The 25,198-nt window shown below is 43.5% G+C and overlaps 1 protein-coding gene across 1 annotated transcript in view; it reads left to right on the forward strand.

Moving 5' to 3' along the window:
- Positions 1-16,656, forward strand: part of LOC106566361 (splicing factor SWAP) — a 129,449-nt gene extending 112,793 nt beyond the window's left edge. The window contains exons 15-19 of the mRNA XM_045686988.1: positions 590-924; positions 5,687-5,842; positions 6,050-6,196; positions 9,832-9,901; positions 15,828-16,656. Of these exons, the coding sequence (XP_045542944.1) occupies positions 590-924; positions 5,687-5,842; positions 6,050-6,196; positions 9,832-9,901; positions 15,828-15,893 (774 nt within the window). The 3' untranslated portion in view covers positions 15,894-16,656. The remainder of the gene's footprint in view (positions 1-589; positions 925-5,686; positions 5,843-6,049; positions 6,197-9,831; positions 9,902-15,827) is intronic.
- The last annotated feature ends 8,542 nt before the right edge of the window (positions 16,657-25,198 follow it).

Below are 25,198 nucleotides of genomic sequence, written 5' to 3' on the forward strand. Positions count from 1 at the left end.
CGCTCCCACACTTCTCCTCTCTCTCTCTAGCTCTATCGCTCCCACACTTCTTCTCTCTCTCTAGCTCTATCGCTCCCTCACTTCTTCTCTCTCTAGCTCTATCGCTCCCTCACTTCTTCTCTCTCTAGCTCTATCGCTCCCTCACTTCTCTCTCTCTCTAGCTCTATCGCTCCCTCACTTCTTCTCTCTCTCTCTAGCTCTATCCCTCCCTCACTTCTTCTCTCTCTCTAGCTCTATCGCTCCCTCACTTCTCTCTCTCTAGCTCTATCGCTCCCTCACTTCTTCTCTCTCTCTAGCTCTATCGCTCCCTCACTTCTTCTCTCTCTAGCTCTATCGCTCCCACACTTCTTCTCTCTCTCTCTAGCTCTATCGCTCCCACACTTCTTCTCTCTCTCTCTAGCTCTATCGCTCTCTCTCACTCCTCAGCACGCTTATTCTGAGAGGGAAGCCTTCAGATTTTCTTGCACTCGTTAAACTAGAAAAGGCCCAAGGTGCAGATCTGTCTGTCATTAATATGCCCTCTTTCCCCCTCCTTTTCTCTCCTCCGCTCATCCCTCTCGCTCTCTCTCTTTCCTTCTCTCTATCCTAGCCACAGCTGCCAAAGTTCCCAGTGGCCACCGTCGTCTCTGTCCCCCCTCCGTTGGCTTCCAGAGCACCTGTGTACCCTGCTGATCAAAGACCCCCTGACGCCAAATCCTTCAAAAGCAAAGAGCCCCCCTCTTCCTCCCTCCTGCTACCCACCTCCTCATCCTCCTCTACCTCCAGAAGACCGGCGAAGGTGCGGGACAGAGCGAAAGGAGACAGAGACAAGAAGAAGAAGAAACACAAGAAGAGGTCACCGGCGAGATCGCGGTCTCGCTCCAAGTCGCGGTCCAAAACCAAGCATGCCCTGCCCAGCGCCTACAAAACAGTCCGCAGGTCTAGGTGAGTGGTCCAACCCCTTTCCCCACAATAAACTGTCTCTCTCATCACAACATGGCCTTTACAGTGGAATAGGTGTTATGTGGCCTGAGGCTCAGACTTTTGAACATAATTCATTAACGATCAAACTGCTCTGTTTATGAACCTACAGTACCTGATGCCTCTACCGTGCCTACTGCCTAATGAAGGAAGTGGCTTTCTGGCTGGCTGGCAGTATTCTTTTGCAGCAGCTTCACTATAGCGGGTCGGCTTCCTCTCTCTGTTTCCCGATGCCTCAACACACTCCAAGTTTTTCATGTCAAATGTTTTCTCCCCCTCCTCTCACTCTTTTTGAAAATCACGGCCAGTTTGTCATTATCAGCGGGTGGAGTTGCTGTAATTATGCCAGCCTCGTGTCATTCTGACGAGCCTTAATGTAATTTCACTGAGATTTAATCGTTTCTGCCCGAGGTTTTAAATCACTTACGGTATGTGAATTAAAGGGCTTAGATTGAGAAGGGGGCCTCTACTGAGCCTCGTGTCAGAGATTTCACTCCTCTAATGTGCAAGCATGCCAAATTTCATCCCTTAATCAAAAAAAAATTCTCCTCGACCGCGAAAGTCAAAATAAAATACAAAAATCCTGGTTGCGGGAGAGTGAAATGGATCCCTGATAATGAGCAGTCACAGAATCAGTCAGCGTTTTGTTTTGTGTTGGGAGGCTGGAAGAGGCTATCCCCAGCATCTTCCTTACTAATCCTGAGAATGATGTCTTGGGAATGGAGCCTTCCTGCAGGTGGCTAGCTGGCTGCGTATATGTTTTTGTGCATCCCAAATAGCACCCTGGGAAAAAGTTGTGCACTATTTAGGGAATAGGGCCCTGGTCAAAAGTAGTGCACTATATAGGGAATAGGGTGTCATTTGAGAGGCAGCCTGTCTTTCTGGGTCTCAGGGGTGACAACCGAGTTAAGCTGGCAGCTCACTCTCCTCGTGTCCTTTCTCCCCCTCATCTCCAGCTCTGTTAGTGACACGCTGAGTGCTGTCAGATACTGAAAGGATTACACACACACATGTCTCTGACCCCGTCATAACTGTCCATCACACAAAGACAGAGCTACACACTCATACAGGGAGAGAGGACATTGGTGTCATGCTGCTCGACACCATTAGCCCAGAGCAGTCCAATGGACCTCTCGCTCTCTCTCTCTCTCTCTTCCCCCCTTCCTTCCTTCCTTCCTTGTGGTTAATGAGGACCCTGGCTGTGACACGGGGGGAGTTTCCCCCCTCATTAACTCGTCAGCTGCTCTTCATTAACTGGCCTACTACTTTCCCACCATCTCTCTTTCTCTCTCCCTTCCCCTCATCCCTCCTACCCCTCCCTCCTCCTCTCTGTCCATCATCTGCATCCTGTCTTAGTCTCATGGTCAACTCTGTCCTGTCAGCCCTCTGACATTGTCTGTAGTCATTGACAGGTCTGTCCTGCCCCCATCCTTAGCCCCTGAACCCCTTCCCCGGGGCCCTTTGCCCCGGGGAAGTCTAAGATCATTACCAGTGGAGTGTAGAGGCCCCCGTGGGCCCATGAAGGGCCAGGATGGGGTCAACAAAATCCATACAGGACAGATATTGAGGTAGGAGATTCGGGGATGGATGGGAAAGAGCAGCCACTAAGAGTCCTAAGGATGCATCCCAAATGACACCCTATTTCCTATAGGCCCTGATCAAAAGTAGTGCACTATAAAGGGATTAGAGTGCCATTTGGGGTACAGTCTCGATGTGGACAGAACTCATCCAATTTGCTCTTTAAAGTGTCTCTTTGATGGAGGTTTGGAATCATTGATCATATGCTCTGGTACTCTGCTCAGGCTAAGTGGATGTAGATTTCCCCCTGCATTTTAAATTGCCCTCAACCCCTTCCTCTGACAACTTCCTTTTTGCTCACTTTGTGGCCTCTTCAGCCCCTATGGCAGAGGATGACCTCTCTGTTTGTGTTTATCCTCGGGCCAAATTGGCGTTCGTCCAGCGGTCCACTGTGTCCCCGGCTGTACTTTTTAAACGGCTCCATTAGATTACGTTTTCATCTCTGTGTGGCCAGTTTGTGTGTGTGCATTAAATATGTTTCTCTGTGGCTGTCTCTGTGTCTGAGGGAAAGTAGATCCAGACATGCACGTACACTAGTGTTCTTAAATAAACGCTCATTTGTAGCTGGTTGGTGGGGGTTGGAGGGGGTTGCATTTAAATCAGGAGAAATGTGATTGTTTTTGTTATTATTGCGTGAGTCATTTGGTGTCGTTGTTGCTCTTGACAGTGGGATGTGAAACGGCTGAATCACCATGGTAATGGCATAATGGCTGTCCTGTATTATAAAGAGGGGGAGAGAGGAGCCTGTGATTTAACCACTCTGTAGACTCTCAGGTTGCGTCTCAAATTGCAACCTATTCCCTATATAGTGCAGTACTTTTGACCAGAGCTTTGTGCACTCTATAAGGAATAACGGACCATTTAGAACACAGCCACTGACATTTACATAGTGGCCTCTTGTCCTCCCTTAATATGTCCAATCTAATGGAGAGTGATCTTAATTGGAGCAACAGATGTTAATATTAAAGTACAATTTAACTTTGTTTTTTAACCAAATCTGTATTTTGGATGTTATAGAAGTTACCAGACACTTTTTTGGGGGGTGCGATTTGATTTTGAGAAACTTACCCCACCAGCGATAGACTTCCTCATGTTCATTCTGCAGTTTCAGGGCATAGATAAAATATTAACAAACACTCCAAAAACACCCAGCTACTACTTCTCTGCGTAGCCCATGCATGTGCACACAAAAAAATATAGCACTTGAGTCCAACAAAATGGAATATTATAACGTTGTGGATAAAGTTCAGAATGACACAATTTCATGTGTACAACGTCTAAAGACCTGCATCATTGCTGTTTCTAAAATGATGTATTTGGGTGTTTTTGGAACCTTTGCCAATGCTTTATCTGTGCCCCTGCAACTGCAGAACAAGCTTGTGGAAGTCTATCGCTGGTGGGGTAAGTTTCTCAAAACCAAGTGAAATCACAGAAAATTGACCGGACACTTCCATAACATGCTATTTACTACCAAATACAGATGTGGTTAACCCTTTAGACCAAAATAGAATTCTAGAATGCTGATGTAGATTACTGAGATTTTTCAAAACAATCTCATTTTGTCACACATTTAAAACAGACAGACATAACTCAAAAACAAAGAACAAATGACAATTACAAGTTTTAGTTTTAAAGAACACAACCTCAATAGGAATAACACTAATTTTGTCTTCCATTGTCTAAAGACACTATCAAAAAAACAATTAACACAACAAAAAACCCTAGAATACATTTGACTAAATGACTTACTCAAAATGTACCAAGTATAATATACTTATAAATATTATTTACATTCAAATAAAAATGTTTTCCAAAACGTGGACAGAGGACTATATTCAGAAAGTATTTCAAAAACCACACAAAGTAGTCTATGTAAAAATGCAAACAGCTATTCAGAAACTTTTTCAAAATGTAGATTGAGACACACAAAATGTCGAAATAGTAACCTGCTTTGACAATAATTCAGTGAATGCAACAAGTATTAGATTGATACAAACACAACTGTTAGACAATTTTCCCATATTTCACACTGCCACTTTAGTGTTTGCATTTAGCCTACAGTATCTCATGGAACTTCTGGAAGCACGTCACTTTTCTTGCCTGACAGACTAACTAGTAATAGCATGCAGCTTGGGCTATTTCCATATGAATTATATCGGTAGAAACAAGACAACACACCCAACAGCTAAACACGGAAACTATTTCCATGAGACACAGAGCAATCATTCAAGCTTCACCTCTGATGTGCTTGCCAAGTGATCATGACGGGACTTGCTAATCTGACAGTTATTTCCCAAATTTCACAGCATCTAACATCGACAACACCAAACATACATCTGCTCTCTACTTATTTCACTCACCTCGACGCTTTTCAAAGTGCAAGGACGTGTCTGTATCACCAACCACTATACTATAGATACAGCCTCTTTCACAGTGAAAAGGTTGTCTGCTTCGGCGCCTTCATTTTGAGTAAAACATTTTTTTAAAGTCAAATGACAGCATATCCTGTTTCTGGTTGATGATAACAGCCACGTGAATACGACAGCAGGTTGTTTGCAAGTTAATTTTACGATATAGACACATATTATTGTTCGTAAAACAAGGGCGGTAAACTCTAATTAATAAATGGAGACTCCGAACTGTTCAAAATATTTTTTTCTTTGCCCTCCATCTCAATATAGTAACTATGACCACACCCATGAACAGTACTCTGATTGGTAATAAAACTGAGAGGTGGGTAGAGCAGTAGAGGTCAGAGTACAGGGCATGGGGGCAGTTAGGTGGCCAGGGAATAGGCTGGGGCGTGGGAGGTCAGCCCCAGAGACCAGCTGCTGGTTAAAGCAGCAGATTGTAAAAAATTGGCAATTTCCCTCCAATTGAGTATTTCACACCCTCCATCTCTCCTCAGTGGTCTCAGTGCTTCACCACTAGAGAAAACCTAGTTTGGCCTCGGGCACTGGGGAAAATACTGCATATTTCATTTTTTATGTTGCTTTGAGTTTTCCTCTCCGTGCTTCCATCTGTGTTCCCTCTTCCCACCTCTCTCCCTCTTTCTTTCTCTCTCACTCCCCCCTTCTCTTCTCCCCCTGTCTCTCTCTCCCTCCTTCCATCTCTGTGTTCATCTCTCTTTCCCTGTGTCTGTCTGCAGGTCTCGCTCCAGGTCCCCTGGGAGGAAGAACAGGGGGGACAGAAGGGCTCGCTCATCTGAGAGGAGGCGTGAGGAGAGGGAGAGGGAGCGCTATGGCCCTGCCGCCTGTCGCCTTGGCAACAACCTCGCTCTGCCCAGGAGGCACTCCAGATCCAGGTAGGTAGGGCTGGGAACCTTGGAAACAGTCATAAAGGGGAAACAGTGGGACAATGCTGTGAGAGAACTACATTTCTGTATTCAATGTAGCAGTTTGAGCTCCAGCAGCTCAGTGACTGTCTGTTTTGTCTCTCAATCCATTACTTCCTGAAAGGGTTTGTGCAGTTTCACCATGTCTCTCTCTATCCCTTCCTCCCTGTGCTCCAGGTCCCCTCATGAGAAGAGGAAGAGTAAGAGTTCTAGGGGCCAGCTCCAGAACAAGGGCTCCTCCTGTTCCCCCTCCTCATCCCCCGGCAGAGCCAAGAAGTCCCCCAGCGCCTCCCCTCCCACAAGCCCCACCTCCAGCCTCTCCAGGTAAAGCACCCCACCTCACCAGGCTGTTTATTAGGGCTGTCCCCAACTTTAAAAAATCTTGGTCGACCACGAGTCGTCTGTTCTTTCGACAAATCGATTGGACTACATTTTGAAGCGTGTATTTTTCCATATATTGACACATCCGATGTGTTTTAATCAAATCACTACACGACGTGACCAAATGTATGTGGACAGCTGCTCGTCTAATACCTCATTCCAAAATCATGGGCATTAATATGGAGTTGGTCCCGTCTTTGCTGCTATATATTTGCTGCCTCCACTCTTTTGGTAAGGCTTTCCACCAGATGTTGGCACATTGCTGCGGGCACTTGCTTCCGTTCAGTCACAACAGTATTACTGATGTCAGGCACTGATTAGGCCTGGCTCGCAGTCGGCATTCCAATTCATCTTAAAGGTGTTCGATGGGGTTGAGGTCAGGGCTCTGTGCAGGCCAGTCAAGTTCTTCCACACCGATCTCGACAAACCATTTCTGTATGGACCTTGCTTTGTGCACAGGGGCATTGTCATGCTGAAACAGGAAAGAGCCTTTCCCAAACTGTTGCCACAAAGTTGGAAGCACGGAATCGTCTAGAATGTCATTGTATGCTGTAGCACTGAGATTTCCCTTCACTGGAACTAAGGGGCCTAGCCCGAACCATGGAAAAACAGCCTCAGACCATTATTCCTCCTCCACCAAACTTTACAGTTGACACTTTGCATTGGGGCAGGTAGCGTTCTCCTGGCATCCGCCAAACCCAGATTCGTCCGTCGAACTGCCAGATGGTGATGCGTGATTCATCACTCCAGAGAACGCATTGTCCACATACTTTTGTATGTAGTGTATATTCACTGAGCTTGTTTGATGCTTTAAGCACACTGTTTGATTAAATAACTAAGACACACAAATTACTAGTGGGAGTCCAACCAGCAATTGATTTGATTGTGCAGGTTCCGGGATCAGACTTGCTGTGCTGTGTTTAAAAAAAGAAAAGACCAAGTGACTGTGACTAGCACCCGTTGTCTCTCTCTCCTCCCTGCTACACCACCACCACCAAACATCAAAGTGTTTATCTCGCTGTGTTCCTGAATCTGCAACATAAGTACAGCCATTTCTGACTGAAAAGTTCTGTTACCGAAATCCCTAATTTGTTTAGGGGAAACATTCCCTTAACCCTTGCTCTCTTTACGTGACACATGTATGCATGTAACCAAAGACCTATTCGCACGGGACTAGTATTACTAGAGAATGTTGATAATGTAATTATTACTCCAAAATATATTGGAGCAATCTGAGGTATGTCGTAAATGCCTCCCAGCCTTCAGATGTGAGAAACTTTCCAATTACACTTGATGTGTTTTAAGTCTATGGATGAAAAAGTAAACTTATCATTTCCAAACATTTAGGTCAGTATGCAGCTTTGTGGTCTATTAACTGCAAGGGTTGCATTAAATAGGCTCAATATTTTTTTGCTTAAGCGTTTGGCAATATTCAATAAATATGCAATAAACATACAGTACCAGTCAAAAGTTTGGACACACCGACTCATTCCAGGGGTTTTCCTTTATTTTTACTATTTTCTACATTGTAGAATAGTAGTGAAGACATCAAAACTATGAAATAACACATATGGAATCATGTAGTAACCAAAAAAGTGTTAAACAAATCAAAATATATTTTAGATTTCAGATTTTTCAAAGTAGTCACACTTTGCCTTGATGACAGCTTTGCACACTCTTGGCATTCTCTCAACCAGCTTCATGAGGAATGCTTTTCCAACAGTCTTGAAGGAGTTCCCACATATGCTGAGCACTTGTTGGCTACTTTTCCTTTACTCTGTGGTCCAACTCATCCCAAACCATCTCAATTGGGTTGAGGTCAGGTGATTGTGGAGGCCAGGTCATCTGATGCAGCACTCCATCACTCTCCCTCTTGGTCAAATAGCCCTTACACAGCCTGGAGGTGTGTTTTGGGTCATTGTCCTGTTGAAAAACAAATGATAGTCCCACTAAGCGCAAACCAGATGAGATGGCATATCGCTTCAGAATGCTGTGGTAGCCATGCTGGTTAAGTGGGCCTTGAATTCTAAATAAATCACAGACGGTGTCAACAGTAAAGCACCATCACACCACCTCCTCCGTACTTCACGGTGGGAACCACATATGCGGAGATAATCCGTTTACCTACTCTGCTTCTCACAAAGACACGGCAGTTGGAACCAAAAATGTCAAATTTGGACTCATCAGACCAAAGGACAGATTTCCACCGGTCTAATGTCAATTGCTGATGTTTCTTGGCCCAAGCAAGTCTCTTCTTCTTATTGGTGTCCTTTAGTAGTGGTTTATTTGCAGAAATTTGACCATGAAGGCCTGATTCACGCAGTCTTCTCTGAACAGTTGATGTTGAGATGTGTCTGTTACTTGAACTCAGTGAAGCATTTATTTGGGCTGCAGTCTGAGGCTGGTAACTCTAATGAACTTATCCTCTGCAGCAGAGGTAACTCTGGGTTTTCCTTTCCTGTGGTGGTCCTCATAAGAGCCAGTTTCATCATAGCGCTTGATGGTTTTTGCGACTGCACTTGAAGAAACTTTCAAAGTTCTTGACATTTTCTGGATTGACTGGTCTTCATGTCTTAAAGTAATGATGGACTGTTGTGTCTCTTTGCTTATTTGAGCTGTTCTTGCCATAATATGGATTTGGTCTTTTACCGACTAGGGCTATCTTCTGTATACCACCCCTACCTTGTTACAACCACAACTGATTGTCTCAAACGCATTAAGAAGGAAATAAATTCCACAGATTGACTTTTGACAAGGCACACCTGTTAATTGAAATGCATTCCAGGTGACTACCTCATGAAGCTGGTTGAGAGAATGCCAAGAGTGCTTTTTTTTTACACTTTTTTGCTTACTACATGATTCCATATGTGTTATTTCAGAATTTTGATGACTTCACTATTGTTCTACAATGTAGAAAATAGTAAAAAATCTTGGTCGACCAACAGCCTATCAACCACACAATTGACCAGTCAAATAAATGGGGTCAGCCCTATGTCCATTATCTTGTCTACATACTTTATCTGATTTTATTAATTTACATTTACACTGAAAACGTTTTACATAAAACATAGAAAAATGCAAGTGAAATGCTCGCACTGCGGAGCCCTGACAACCTGCCAACATGGCTGGTGAAATAGACATCTTATCCACCAATGCCAAAATCTACCCACAGATGGCGGGTGTTAATATGAGGCCCTGTCTCCATCCCTCCCGGCCACTGAAATCCCTCTCACTTTACTCTCGCTCTCTTTTCTCTCTATCTCCCTAATCTTTCTCCCTCTCTCTTTTAACCCTTCTATCTTTTTTCTCTCCCCCTCTCTCCCCCCCCCTCCCTCCCTTCTGTCTTCCTGTCTGTCTTCCTGTCTGTCTCCCTGTCTGTCTCTGTTTGTCTGTCTCTCTGTCGCTTGCTCTCTGTCTGTCTCTCTGTCTGTCTCTCTGTCTGGCTCCCTCTGTCTGGGGGAGCCAGACAGAGGGATTTCTTCGGAAAGAAATAAAACAACAGTAAAAAGTCAGGCTATATAGGCTATATAACAACAGTCTACCTGTGTCTCTCTCTCGCTCTCTCCCTCTCTCTTTAGGGACGGCTCACAGGAGAAAGATAAACAAGTTCCCTCAACCGTCTCCTCCATGCAGTCCAAAATCACTCAGGTACCTCTTCTTCACTGTCTCACTGTACAGTGCCTTCGGAAAGTATTCAGACCCCTTGACTTTTTCCACATTTTGTTATTTTACAGCCTTATTCAAAAAATTTATTACATTTAAAAAAAATCCTCAGCAATCTACACACAATACCCCATAATGACAAAGCTAAGACAGGTATGTAGAAACATTAGCAAATTTATAAAAAAGAAAACAAAGAAATACCTTATTTATGTAAGTATTGATTGGACATGATTTGGAAAGGCACACACCTGTCTATATAAGGTCCCATAGTTGACAGTGCATGTCAGAGCAAAAACCAAGCCATGAGGTCAAAGGAATTGTCCGTACAGCTCCGAGACAGGATTGTGTCGAGGCACAGATCTGGGGAAGGCTTTCCAAAAAATGTCTGCCCAATTGAAGGTCACCAAGATCACAATGGCCTCCATCATTCTTAAATGGAAGAAGTTTGAACCCTCCAAGACTCTTCCTAGAGCTGGCTGCCTGGCCAAACTGAGCAATCGTGGGAGAAGGGCCTTGGTCAGGGAGATGACCAAGAACCCAATGGTCACTCTGACAGAGTTCCAGAGTTCCTCTGTGGAGATGGTTTTCCTTCTGGAAGGTTCTCCCATCTCTGCATCAGTCCACCAATCAGGCCTTGGAGTTTGCCGAAAGGCACCTCAAGACTCTCAGACCATGAGTAACAAGATTCTCTGGTCTGATAAAACCAGGATTGAACTCTTTGGCCTGAATGCCAAACGTCACATCTGGAGGAAATCTGGCACCATCCCTACAGTGAAGCATGGTGGCGGCAGCATCATGCTCTGGGGATATTTTTCAGCAGCAAGGACTAGGTGACTAGTCAGGATCGAGGCAAAGATGAACGGAGCAAAGTACAGAGAGATCCTTGATGAAAACCTGCTCCAGAGCGCTCAGGACCTCAGACTCCTGCGAAGGTTCACCTTCCAACAGGACAACGACCCTAACCACACAGCCAAGACAAGTCTCAATGTCATTGAGTGGCCCACCTAGAGCCCAGACTTGACCCGATCGAACATCTCTGAAGAGACCAAGAAATAGCTGTGTGGCAATGCTCTCCATCCAACCTGACAGAGCTTGAGAGGATCTGCAGAGAAGAATGGGAGAAACTCCCCAAATACAGGTGTGCCAAGCTTGTAGTGTCTTACCCAAGAAGACTCAATGCTGTAATCGCTGTCAAAGGTGCTTCAGCAAAGTACTGAGTAAAGGGTCTGAATACTTATGTTAATGTAATATTTCAGGGCTGGGTTTCTTTGTCATTATGGGGTATTGTGTGTAGATTGATGAGGGAAAAACTATTTCATCAGTTTTAGAATAAGGCTGTAACCTAACAAAATGTGGAAAAAGTCAAGGGGTCTGAATACTTTCCGAATGCACTGTATTTAAATTAACATGGGCCCATATTCACAAAGCATGACAGAGTATGAGTTCTGATCTAGGATGATGTCCATATAATCTTATTCATTAGGATCTTAAAGGTAGAACTGATCCTAGATCAGCATTCCTATTCTGAGACGCTTTGTGAATACAGGCCCAGATGTCCTAGCATGTATTCCATAAAGCACTTTACAGCATGGTGTTGTACAGGTACTCCATATTTCTCATTATGACGTGCACAAAGCACAGCAGTTCAGAATCAGCTCATTGTTAGCTGGGATGCACACAGGGACTGTGGTTCCAAGGATAGTCGGCCCTTGTGGCAGCAGCATTATACAGAACACACCGCTCAGAGATTTCAGTACACTGATCCCAGCACAGATTACATAATTTCTATCCTCGAGCTCTGTGGGCTCAGAGCAGCTGATCTCTGAACTCAGGTCGGATTTTACATTTAACATTCCTCCTCTGTGTTCAGTAATGTGCACATAGGCGTTTTATTTGTTGTGTTTATCTCCCTGTCCTGGTGTTTCTGGCTCTCTCTCATCCCTCTCATGACTTTATGTGCGCAGCAGCAGCTGACAGCTGAGGAGAGCTAGTTTACATTACAGAGGCTTTAATCTCCAGGAGAGAGAAAAAGAGGATCAACTCTTCCCCGAAAGTCCTGACTTTAACATATTACGCAATCACCCCCTCTACTAGTCACTCCTCTGGTAAGCTGTTGGGTTGGAGAGAGAGAGGTTCTCGTCTGTCTCTGGGTAGGATCACACTGCCTGTTCAGCAACAGGGCTATGAGTCAGGAATAGGGAGGTTGTTATATGAGATCTATGAGGGAAGCCATAATGTAAAGTAGACCATTAGAGAGAGATATTGGAGTTTTAAAACCATATGTTTGAAATAACTTAAAAGCTTAAATCACAGCTGTGGGTGTGCGTTTAAAAACACTGCTTCCTCAGGCGGCGTCTTTTAACTACCTCACACCTGTTGTAAATTCATATGGAATCTTGACGTTTGCTCTATGGTTTATTTGATGTCTTACTTTCAGGCTGTGAGAGCGTTCATTCTCCAATTACATGAATGTCTTTCTTGGCGTATATCACAAAGCCATACCTTAACAAGGCCCCTTTAGAAGTTCAAGCCCCTGTCCTCTCTCCATTTGATGTTCTGTATCTGTCCTCAGTCTGATAAAGAGCCCCATCTGATAGCCCTCTGACTACAACCAGACCCCTTCATAAAGCCAGCCAGTTGGCCCAGGATGAGCACCTCCATAGGGGGTCAGAGAGAGGAGAGACTTACCTGGAGCAGAGAGCAGGCTTGGGCTGAGGCAGAGAGGCCTGTGTAGTATGGAAACCAGCCCACCGTCAAAGATCAAGACATTCACAGATAGAGCAAGCCGTAGGGAGAGAGAATGGGGTAGGTTGTAGAAAGAGGAGGCGAGGGTAAGAGAGGGGGGTTTCAGAAAAGAGAGAATGAGAGATTGGCATAGGTCATATGAATAGAGTGTGGGTTAGGGAAAGAAGGGGGTGAGGGACAGACAGAATTAGAGGAGACTAACATACAGACCTGAAGAGATGGACAGACAGAATTAGAGGAGACTAACATACAGACCTGTAGAGATGGACAGACAGACAGAATTAGAGGAGACTAACATACAGACCTGTAGAGATGGACAGACAGACAGAATTAGAGGAGACTAACATACAGACCTGAAGAGATGGACAGACAGAATTAGAGGAGACTAACATACAGACCTGTAGAGATGGACAGACAGAATTAGAGGAGACTAACATACAGACCTGTAGAGATGGACAGACAGAATTAGAGGAGACTAACATACAGACCTGTAGAGATGGACAGACAGACAGACAGAATTAGAGGAGACTAACATACAGACAGACAGACAGACAGACAGACAGACAGACAGACAGACAGACAGACAGACAGACAGACAGACAGACAGACAGACAGACAGACAGAATTAGAGGAGACTAACATACAGACCTGTGGAGATGGACAGAGACAGAATGGAATGGTAAAGAGAATGTGACATGGATCGAAGATAGAACCTTTACATGTACGATTCTTGGTAAAAGAATAGAAACTGAAGACATTGTCAGCATCCTTTCTACTCTTCCTCTTTATTTCTTTCCCATGGCTCTGAAATCCAGTCCACTCATCCTCCTCTCATCCTGGATACTGTATTGTGACCTCTTGTTTTCTTCCCCCCTACTGCTCTCCTTTCTACTGCTCTCCTTTCCTCCTCTCACCCAGCCCCCTCTCACTCACTCATCCCCAGGCTCATGATGAACTTTTCTCCTCTCTCTCGCTCTTTCTGCTTATGGAGCGTGTTCATTCTCCCTGCTCCGCTGGAGGAGAGGGTTTTTATAGTCCCCTAATGAAACTGAGACCTGCTCTCATAAATGAATGAAATCAAATCCAATTTTATTCAAATCAAATCAAAGTTTATTTGTCACGTGCGCCGAATACAACAGGTGACCTTACAGTGAAATGCTTACTTACAGGCTCTAACCAATAGTGCAAAAAGGTATTAGGTGAACAATGGGTAGCTAAAGAAATAAAACAACAGTAAAAAGACAGGCTATATTCAGTAGCGAGGCTATAAAAGTAGCGAGGCTACATACAGACACCGGTTAGTCAGGCTGATTGAGGTAGTATGTCCATGTAGATATGGTTAAAGTGACTATGCATATATGATGAAGAGAGAGTAGCGGTAGCGTAAAAGAGGGGGTGGCGGGACACAATGCAGATAGCCCGGTTAGCCAATGTGCGGAGGCACTGGTTGGTCAGCCCAATTGAGGTAGTATGTACATGAATGTATAGTTAAAGTGACTATGCATATATGATAAACAGAGAGTAGCAGCTGCGTAAAAAGAGGGGTTGGGGAAGCACACAATGCAAATAGTCCGGGTAGCCATTTGATTAACTGTTCAGGAGTCTTATGGCTTGGGGGTAAAAACGGTTGAGAAGCCTTTTTGTCCTAGATTTGGCACTCCGGTACCGCTTGCCACATGTTTTGTAAACAACAGGTGTAGACTAACAGTGAAATGCTTACTTACGGGTCCTTCCCAACAATGTAGAGAGAAAGAAAATAGAGGAAAAATAATAACACAATAATAAATACACATGAGTAACGATAACTTGGCTCTATACACGGAGTACCAGTACCGAGTCGATGTGCAATGGTACGAGGAAGTGGATATGTACATATAGGTAGGGATAAAGTGACTAGGCAACAGGATAGATAATAAACAGTAGCATCAGCTTTTGTGAGTCAAAAGGGTCAATGCAGGTATTCCAGATAGCTATTGGTTAACTGTTTAGCAGTCTTATGTCTTGGGAAGTGGGGAGTATGACAATGCTTACAAATATTTAGAATGAAGTTGTTTGGACGTTAGAAGCATTTTCTGTCACGCTCAAGTACAGTACATGCCACGCTCCCTCTCCACCTTTACACGTTCCCTCACACACTCTCTGAGTCATACGCCTCTGTCTTTGACACTTTCCTGCTTTCTCTCTCAATCACACTCACACATATAGTACTTAAAACACACTCCCTCCCTCCCTCTCTTTCATCAATTTCTCACCTTAATAAAGCAGTATCTGTGGAGGCTTCAGTACCAGCCCTGTTTAAAGCCCCAGTCTCACATCATCTACTCAGACATTAACTCCATTATCCATACCGCCATCTTGTTATACCTTTTGTCTCAATTTGCTGTGGTGATCCTGCTCCTCCTTCCTGCTGTTTTTACGACCGCGTGGAGGTCACTGTGGTCAGGCTGTACTCTCTTCAAGGACCCTGACCACCACCACTGCTTTCACTCAGATTTATCCCTCAGTGTGTGTGTGTTGGTCTCTGTGTTTGTGTGTGCATGCGTATTCGCCTTTTTTCTCTGTGCGTGTATGTGTGCTCTTGCTTGCTCACTCATGAAGGAAGAGAACAGCAGGAGAGGAGAAGGAAGAGTAGTGATATGCAATAACTCCCCACGTCAGCCCTGAGCAAGGAGAAACTTGTATGACAAGCGGCTTATTCAGCGGCTCACGCTGAAAGATTTAATATATCCCCTATTTGGTGTATAATCTCCAGGTTGGACTGTGGTCAGATTGGGACTGCTTACCTAACTAGGAGTGGATCTGATGGCCTTCTATTACAGGGAGGAGAGAAGCTGTCCTATAGCCTACTGTCATAAATAGTCAGGAATATATTAAGCTGTCCTGGTTGAAAGATAGCCCAGGGAGGGAGGAAGATTTGTGTTGAATTGTGATGGTGGGGAGGCTCTGAGAGAGTAGACAGAATATAGGACTGTAGGTTTCTTAACCAAGACATGTTTCCTCTTTTCCTCATTATTGGTATTTTATATGGCTCACTGTCTCCCCTTTCTCTCTCCCTCTCTGTGTCTGTTTATATCTTTCCTCTCATCTCTCTCTCAATCTTCCCTTCCCTCTACCCCTCTCTCTTCCCCTCTCTCTTCCCTTCTTTCTACCCCTCTCTCCTTCTCAGGATCTGATGGCTAAGGTACGTGCCATGCTGGCTGCCCCTAAGACCTTCCAGCCCAACACTTCCTGAAGAGGCTTAGCTTTATAGCAGCTGATTGGAAAAAGGGTGGAGCTTCACCATGTCTGCCTCTCTATGACGACAGCCTCCAGCGACAGGCCCTCAGCCAATCAGCAGGCAGCGTCTTTTTCCTGGAACTGTTTCCTCTGTCTGACTTTTATTTAATCTACTTTTGATACTTAACTGTGTGAGCGTATCGACAGTATATTTCAAATGGCAGTAGATGTGAAGCGAGCAGAGTAGATTAGCTCGTAAATCAACTACGTGGGACTGTTCTACGTGTCGAGAGAGTGCCTGCATCACAGCAATGGTCACGCAGCAACCTGTTAAAGTTTGGATGCCCCTGTTCCCAACATCTGTTTTCAGCACGAATAAAGACAACAGAGCTTCAAAGCGCAGAAATAATTAATAAAGTAAATTGCATCTTTCAAAAAACGAATTCTATGTTCTCCAAATTGATGACAGAGAGCTTTGCAGTGTAATTGTGCAGCTGCCAGAGCGCCTGAATGCTATCCTTCTGTGAAGGATTGTTTTCTTCATTTCTTTCTCACTTTCTCCCTCTTCATCTCTTTCCATCTCCCTATGTCTCTTCATTTCTCATTCTCTTTCTCTCACTCTTTTGCCAGGTCAGTTTTAAGCTGGGGTCTCTGTTTCCAGTCTGTTGTCAATCACTTCCAGTGTGTGGCCTTCAATTTTTGTTTCTAAGTTTGTACATGGCTGATTGTGGAGCTGCTTTCTTAACACAAACTGTCAATAAAGTTTGAATGATGATTTAGCAAAGTGTTAAGGTGTTCTCAGTCAGTGGAATCTGTCTGGTACATAAAGGTCAGGGCTCACGTTTCCTATGAATTTAATTCAATTAACCTCAACAGTTAGTTATTGGTTGGAAATGAATGAGCAAATATTGACATAGCAGAAATAGATTAAGTAGAGATACAGTCATACATGCTCCCTCTTTTAAGGACAAAGCAGACCGTGCAAATGAAGGTTAAAAGCAACAGTGGTTACCAGGGCTGGAGTGAGGGTAAATCATGAGGGAGCGGTCTCCTCACACAAACTGTCCACAACACAGGGACATTCCTTTCTCTCACACACAAACACAAAGGCGTCTGAGCAGGTTTCTAGGTCCACCCCAGGGATGAGGGAACATATCTGAGTGTCCCAGTAGCACACAGGGAGCTGGGGCCCCTAGCATCCGTGTATCTTTCATGCTCTACTGGGTCATCATCATCCCACTGAGGCCATGGCCCAGCCTCACACACACAGCAGCCACACTAACTATACACACTGTATACATCCAGTGTCAGTCTAACTATATACACACACTATGTTCATCCACTGTGTCACTTTTTTTAATCCACTCTGTCACTATTTTAATCCACTGTGTCACTATTTTCATCCACTCTGTCACTGTATTCATCCACTCTGTCACTTTTGTTCTCAGTCCTTGAAATTGCACATTCCTCACTTGTTTGGTTTTCCTTGGTGTCATTGTCTGAATCGAGTGAAAAATAATGCAGACCTTCTGCAAAAGGCTTAAGCAGTATAATACTACTGGAAGCAAACAATTTTTTGCAGCTGGTCTGCTTTACTCACAGTACAATGGTGCTGTGTACTGAAAGGTTTGTATAGATCATTTGCCTTTTCAATGCACAGCTAATTATTCATATCAATCTGTTTTCTGTACTCTTACCAACTAATGCATAATGGTCTAATTACAGCAGTTAAGAGGTCTCTGCCAAATGGTGTTTTCCATCATGGAAATATAACTTAGAAAATAAGTGAGTATTTGCCTATAATTGCATTAATCACTGAAATAAAGGTGTACTATACAAGTGGAGGCTCCTCAAAGGAGGAAGGGAATGACCATCCTCATAAAAATATAGATTGTAAAACATTTAAAATGTTATCCTTTTTAGATAAAACTATACTAAATATAATCACGTCATAAAATAATTTATTAAAGCACTATTTTGCGATGAAGATCTACAGTACTCTCAGCAGCACTCTGAAGGGTAGCAGCTGGCGGACAACTAGTTTTTGTCCTCTGGGTACATTGACTTCAATACAAAACCTAGGAGGCTTATGGTTCTCACCCCCTTCCGTGGATTTACACCGTAATTATGACAACTTCCGGAGGACGTCCTCCAACCTATCATAGCTCTTGCAGCATGAACTGACATGTTGTCCACCCAATCAAATGATCAGAGAATGAATCTAGTGCTGAAGGCATAAGCTACAGCTAGCTTGAACTGAAATGCATAAAATGTGGTGAGTAGTTGACTCAGAGAGAAAGACGATAGTTATTTTTTTCCAAAATGAAGAAGAAGCAAGAGAGATTTAATCATTTTTTAAACTTTCAGTTTCACTTACTTAGCTAGCAAATGCGGCTATCTAGTTTAGCCTACTCAAACACCCTGCTCAAATAGAGGGATACTATGTTAGCTAGCTGGTAATGACTATCCACACAACACTGGAACTCTTCCAGGTCAAGGTAAGCTTTTGGTTTTACAAATGTATTGTTGTAAGTGCTAAACTGCAGATTGACTGTTCACTGTAACGTTACTGCATGAGTTCTATTAGCTAGGTTGACTATGACGTTACTTTAGCTAATATGGTGACAACAATGTAGGCTGTGTGGTGATGATATGGTTCAGCTTGGAAAGTTTTTTTTACCTGGTCACATACAGCTGATGTGTTGTGCATTGCAGTCCACAAGCAAAGGGGAAATGTGAGAGGAGGAGAGCGCATTGATGCGATAAGGAATACAACATGGCTGCAATGAAAGTGAACTGTGTTTATGCGGGATCTAGGGTGTATTCATTCCACCGATTCTGTTGAAAAACATTTCTTAAAAGAAACAAAACTGTAATTAACATACCTGAATTTGTCCAACAGAAACTTGTTCGCAACTGTTGGACTAATGATTACACCCTACACCAAGGTGGTATTGAGTGTGTCACTGTCAGCTCAAATTTTTCTCTCGACCTGTGTGCACCTACGTTGTAAACTTTAATTCTTCGGCTAGGATGTAGCAACCTCATGATGGGTATAGGGTAAATCTGAGTATCATGTAGTAGCCTAAACCTATTGCTGTTACATTGAACTGGGTGAATGTAATATGCAGGGGCGGAAATCCCGGGGGGACACGACCCCCATCCTGGGAAAAATATGATTTGTCCCCCCAATATATCACTGAAACATAACTATGTAATTTAAATAATATTAATAATACGCAATGAAAGCAATTGTGCTGATTATAGACACTTAATAGCGCGTTAAGTTTCAAAAGATTGCAACCCCCCACCCTTTGCCTCGCAAAGATGGAATTTGCATCGCAGTTTTATTGGCAAGGTCAGCATGCAGAGTTATCTACTGTGAAAGGCACTAAATGAAGTCCAAACTGAACAGAACTACACTCTCTTCTACCATTGTCCTAAATATATTTAATGGTCTCGTTACAAAAGCTAAATTGTCGCAAGGGAACTTTTATTTATTTATTTTATTTCACCTTTATTTAACCCGGGTAGCAAAGATTATAGCAAACACCACTGAAACGGAATTGGTGCTCGCCAGCTTTGCAAATTCAGCTATTGTTGGAAGCCAGCCAATATGAAACAATCTATTAAAATTACAAAAGGTTGCAGCATATGTTGTGTAAATGCTGAACTCATACAGCTGTCAACTCGTGTCATTTTAATCCGTTTCACATTTGCTAGCTACCTTTTAGATCGAAGCCCAAATAGAATGATAAAAGATAAGATGATAGAAGCCCATCTCCTACTGTAAATAACCTACACACTGTGTAGGCCAGCCAGCCAGCCAGCCAGGTAGAAAAATGGCAGAAAAATAAAAGACGGACATCAGAGTATTTTTCAGTACACCAAAACGCAAAGTAAGAACCCTAGTAGCCTAATATCTCAAAGACTAGTTGATAAAATGTTCATAAGAAAGAAATGAAATTCTAATGGAAATGTTTCACAATGATGTCATTAGGCAGAGCAGGCAACAGATGGCACACAGACAGCAGAGTTGGGGACAGATATGCAGGGACAGACTGGCAGAGACAGGGAGTCTCAGGTAAGTTTGTTGAGTCTTTGTTTGGCAACATTATGAAAGGTTCTCCATTTTTTGGACTTGTAAAATAGGAACATAATTGGAAAATGCCATGGATACCCCCACTCTCAACTTAAACTGGTGACTGAACTAAGATTTGTTAAAGGCAATGGTATTGCTGTTGTGATTAGTTGTGTAGTTTTGGGTACCGGTAGTTAGGAGTACGGCAAACACCTTATTTCTTTGGTTCCTCAATTTACATTTACCATATTACAATGTAGGCTATGTGTTACAGCACTACTTTTGGTGTTCCCCTCAGGAATTGCTCTTGAGAAAATGTCATGTAATTGTCCGCTCCAAAGTTGATATCAGATTTTCGCCCCTGGTAATATGAATGACAGTCACATACAGTCACATTCATATTTACATCTGCTTGTCGTTTGCTCTTTACTGTATGACACAGGAGCTTGGGAATGCTGTAGCTTGCATCGCCAAGTCTGTGTGTTGAAAATATACTTTCTTTTTGTCCAAATAGACAGCTGCACTGGCTTTGATAACACAGAGGACCGATGCCTTAGACAGCATTTTTCACTGGGTAATTGTCCGGCACCACTGAGGAATAGATCCGTACGGTTTTGGCTATTAGAATGGATGCTTTTACTAGAATGCTTTTCTGAAGGATGATTGCACAAGCTTCTTCCCAATGCAGTAATTATTTTGTGTGCTCTGAAGTTTGAAGTTTGTCTAGAATCTGGCTCTGGCCAGTCCCTGATGTCAGAGAGCAGCCTAGTGAAGCTGAAGGCCAGTGAAACACAGTGTTTGTGCTTCTAGCTTCCATTACTGTCCTTTCCTCGTTTGACATGTTAAACATTTCTGCCAAGGACTGATCGCAGATTGCAGGAAATTGTACTTTGGTCCAGCTCTTAAAAACAAATGGCTTGCTAAAAATGTGGCTGAGGAAAATGAATAAGGCTAAATCCATATAGAATTAATAGACTAATGGTGTCAATGAAGCCTGGAGGATTATGAAGGAACTAATGGAAATGCCCACATAGTCTTAGGAGACTTAGGAGCCATTTTGTCATTGGCACCCTTGGCTCATGTGGGGATTGGAGGAGGTGGGGGGGTGTGACTGCCTGGTGGACGGGTCTCAGGGGCACTTCCCTCCCAGGCCCGCTGGGTCCCTTGCAACTAGGTTAATTCTGGGTGATGATGATCCCGTATGTTAGGAGTAAACATATAATTTGAATAAAACATCACTTCTTGCCCACTCATAACGCCACCAATGGCCCCTGCAATATCCACGATGCCCCTGTGCCTGCGTTCCAATTGGTTCCCCGGCACACTAAAATGAATTCGCTCATTGTGTGTGTGTGTGTAGGCAGAGGCGAAGCCACAGCAGGGCCAGGCAGAGGCCCCGCCAGATTGAACATTGGCCCACCCAATCAGGATGGCTTACAAAAATTAATTAAATTAATATGATTGTGTTTGTATTGTCTCCTGACTAATCAGAAATGGTCAAAATCAGATGGTACTCCCCCTCCCCACACACACACACATACCTAATAACTATCTAACTGTGAGCTAGCTAGTCACAAGTTATGGCAACACACAGTTCACTCATGCGCTTAAAAAAAACACAGCTGGAGGATGAAGACACAACACCTGCTCCACTACCTCCAACGGCCGAGCCCAATCTGTCAGAGTTGTCGTCAGTCCATGAGGAGGCTAGCATGGCTACTGCTTCGACATCCACAGCCCAGCCAGCTCACCATCGCCCAGCCCCAATAGTGTGCAACTGCAGCCCTCAATTCGGGGTGTTCCTGCAGGTGGGCACCCCCCCTCCCTTTTGAATGTGGGTCAAAAGGGAAATAAAAGTATTATCGGAGTTTTTATCCCCCCACCCCCTCCTTGCTTGCTAGCGACACAGGTAGACAGTGTCCTTTGCTCCTGCCTGCCGAACACCTGCCCTCACCGTTGTTAACAGAACTGCATGAAAACGGTGCCTAACAGGCGGAGGACACTGTCTACCGGGCCATGTGTTATGCCATGCCATTTTTATCATAAAAAGTCAATTGTTTCTCTTAATGTTAGGGGGTTAAGACAGTGTAAAATGTAAAGCCTTGTTTCTTTTTGTTTAACCAGCTGTTTTTTTTTTCAAGAATCTCATTCTACAGTAATGATATTTGGCTCTCACATGGTTCAGAATGATCAGCAGGTGTCGCTACAAGTTCTTTTGCATTCAGATCGTGACTCAAGTCATTATCTTTGTCTTGTAATTGAAATTAGTCAAACGATTTTAGTTACTGTCAATATTTATGGGTACAACTCAAAACAAGACAATTGTGTCCTTGAAGCTGTAGTAAATCAAATTCTATATTGGTTATCTAAATTTCCCAAATCCTTTCTCTTAATAGGTGGAGATTTTAATATTGCTTTAGATAATTCTCTTGATAGGTGGCCTCCGTGGCAGTCTACTTCTCTGAATACAAATCTAAAGCTGTTTTTGCAGAAGTTGGATCTAGTGGAGAGAGAAGTTTCCTCTTGAGACTATACCTGGTGTAACAAAACATGTACCACACGTTGACGTATTGACTATTGACTGGTTTCAGAGGGCTTAAGAAATCATGTTTCTGTTCATATTCTTGAAACACCTCTAACAGACCATAGAGCTATTTGCTTCCAAGTTTCAATATTTCCCTGGAATTATAGTCAACGCAAAGCTTCATACTGGAAACTTAATAGCTCCAGCTTAAAACATGAAATAGTCAAATGTGATATTATACGTTTATTATACGTTTTTGGAATAAAGTCTCTATAGGACAAACTGGGAACTTCTAAAGTTTGAAATTGCAAAATATTTAGGAAACTATGGCAGTGATCTTGCAAAGACCAGAAGGATAGAAGAGGAGAATGTTACAGTATATCAGTGGCGATTTTAGCATGTAAATCTTGGTGGGGCAAACAAAAAAATGTGGGATACCTGCCAGCAAAGCCACTAAACAACACAACACTAAACATGACATTAATTGCACTATAACGGTGACAAACGGTGCCCACATATGCTGTCCCAATAGCAGAGTTCCAACAGCAGTCCCAACACCTTATCACTGCTACACCTGGTGATCAGCGGAGCCTTGTCTGGCAGCAAAACAGTTCATTCAGCCTCATTTACTGCTTTTAAAAAAACATAGCTGATTTGTCTGACTTGCTTCAACAAATGTGGTTTCTGCTGACAATTGAGATGTACAAACTATGGCATAACGGACGACAAGTAGATAAGAGGCAATCCATAATTTCGATTAAGACATTAATGAGCGAGCTAGGACGGATGTAGTCAGTATAACTATTTGTTAAGCACTTTTGAAATGTACAGTGACAGAATTCAGAACATGGGCCGTTCTTACAATGTTCTCCCTGTACACCAAGTCAGAACTGTAGGATAAATAAAGGGGGCATAAAAGCAGACAATGAAAGCTCTTTCAATATTCAATGATTACATTTCTCTCAAACAGGATATACAGTGGGGGAAAAGTATTTGATCCCCTGCTGATTTTGTACGTTTGCCCACTTACAAAGATATGATCAGTCTATAATTTTAATAGTAGGTTTATTTGAACAGTGACAGACAGAATAACACCCAAAAAATCCAGAAAAACGCATGTAAAATTTTTTATAAAATGATTTGACAGGCCGAGATAAAGCAAAGCAGTGCGATACAAACAACAGCACAGAGTTACACATGGAATAAGCAAACATACAGTCAATAATACAATAGAAAAAGTCTATATACAGTGTGTGCAAATGAGGTAGGTAAGGCAATAAATAGGCCATAGTGGCGAAATAATTACAGTATAGCAATTAAACACTGGAGTGATAGATGTGCAGAAGATAAGTGTGCAAGTAGAGATACTGGGGTGCAATGGAGCAAAATAAATAAAATAAATAACAGTATGAGGTAGTTGGATGGGCTATTTACAGAGGGGCTATGTACAGGTGCAGTGACCTGTGAGTTGCTCTGACAGCTGGTGCTTAAAGCAAGTGAAGGAGATATGAGTCTCCAACTTCAGTGATTTTTGCAGTTCGTTCCAGTCATTAGCAGCAGAGAACTGGAAGGAAAGGCGGCCGAAGGAGGAATTGGCTTTGGGGGTGACAAGTGAAATATACCTGCTGGAGCACGTGCTACAGGTGGGTGCTGCTATGGTAACCAGTGAGCTGAAATAGGGCGGGGCTTTACCTAGCAAAGACTTATAGATGACCTGGAGCCAGTGGGTTTGGCGATGAATTTGAAGCAAGGGCCAGCCAACGAGAGCAAACAGGTCACAGTGGTGGGTAGTATTTGGGGCTTTGGTGACAAAACGGATGGCACTGTGATAGACTGCATCCAATTTGCTGAGTAGAGTGTTGAAGGCTATTTTGTAAATGACATCGCCGAAGTCAAGGATCGGTAGGATAGTCAGTTTTACGAGGGTATGTTTGGCAGCATGAGTGAAGGATGCTTTGTTGCAAAATAGGAAGCAGATTCTAGATTTAATTTTGGATTGGAGATGCTTAATGTGAGTATGGAAGGAGAGTTTACAGTCTAACCAGACACCTAGATATTTGTAGTTGTCCACAGTTTTACTTCCATTTAAGAGCAGTTGGAGGCCACGGAAGTAGAGTTGTATGGCATTAAAGCTTGTCTTGAGGTTTGTTAACACAGTGTCCAAAGAAGGGCCAGAAGTTTACTGAAGGATTTGGTCTGCGTAGAGATGGATCAGAGAATCACCAGCAGCAAGAGCGACATCATTGATGTCGGCCCGAGGATTGAACCCTGTGGCACCCCATAGAGACTGCCAGAGGTCTGGACAACAGGCCCTCCGATTTGACACACTGAACTCTGTCTGAGAAGTAGTTGGTGAACCAGGCAAGGCAGTCATTTAAGAAACCAAGGCTGTTGAGTCTGCCGATAAGAATGTGGTGATTGACAGAGTCGAAAGCCTTGGCCAGGTCGATGAAGACAGCTGCAAAGTATTGTCTCTTATCGATGGCGGTTATGATATAATTTAGGACCTTGAGCGTGACTGAGGTGCATCCATGACCAGCTCGGAAACCAGATTGCATAGCGGAGAGGGTACGGTGGGATTCAAAATGGTCGGTGATCTGTTTGTTAACTTGGCTTTCGAAGACCTCAGCGTAGGATACATATAGGTCTGTAGCAGTTTGGATCTAGAGTGTCTCCCCCTTTGAAGAGGGGGATGACCGTGGCAGCTTTCCAATCT

The sequence above is a fragment of the Salmo salar genome, chromosome ssa09 (genome assembly GCF_905237065.1).
Source record: "Salmo salar chromosome ssa09, Ssal_v3.1, whole genome shotgun sequence".
NCBI classification, from domain to species: Eukaryota; Metazoa; Chordata; class Actinopteri; order Salmoniformes; family Salmonidae; genus Salmo; species Salmo salar.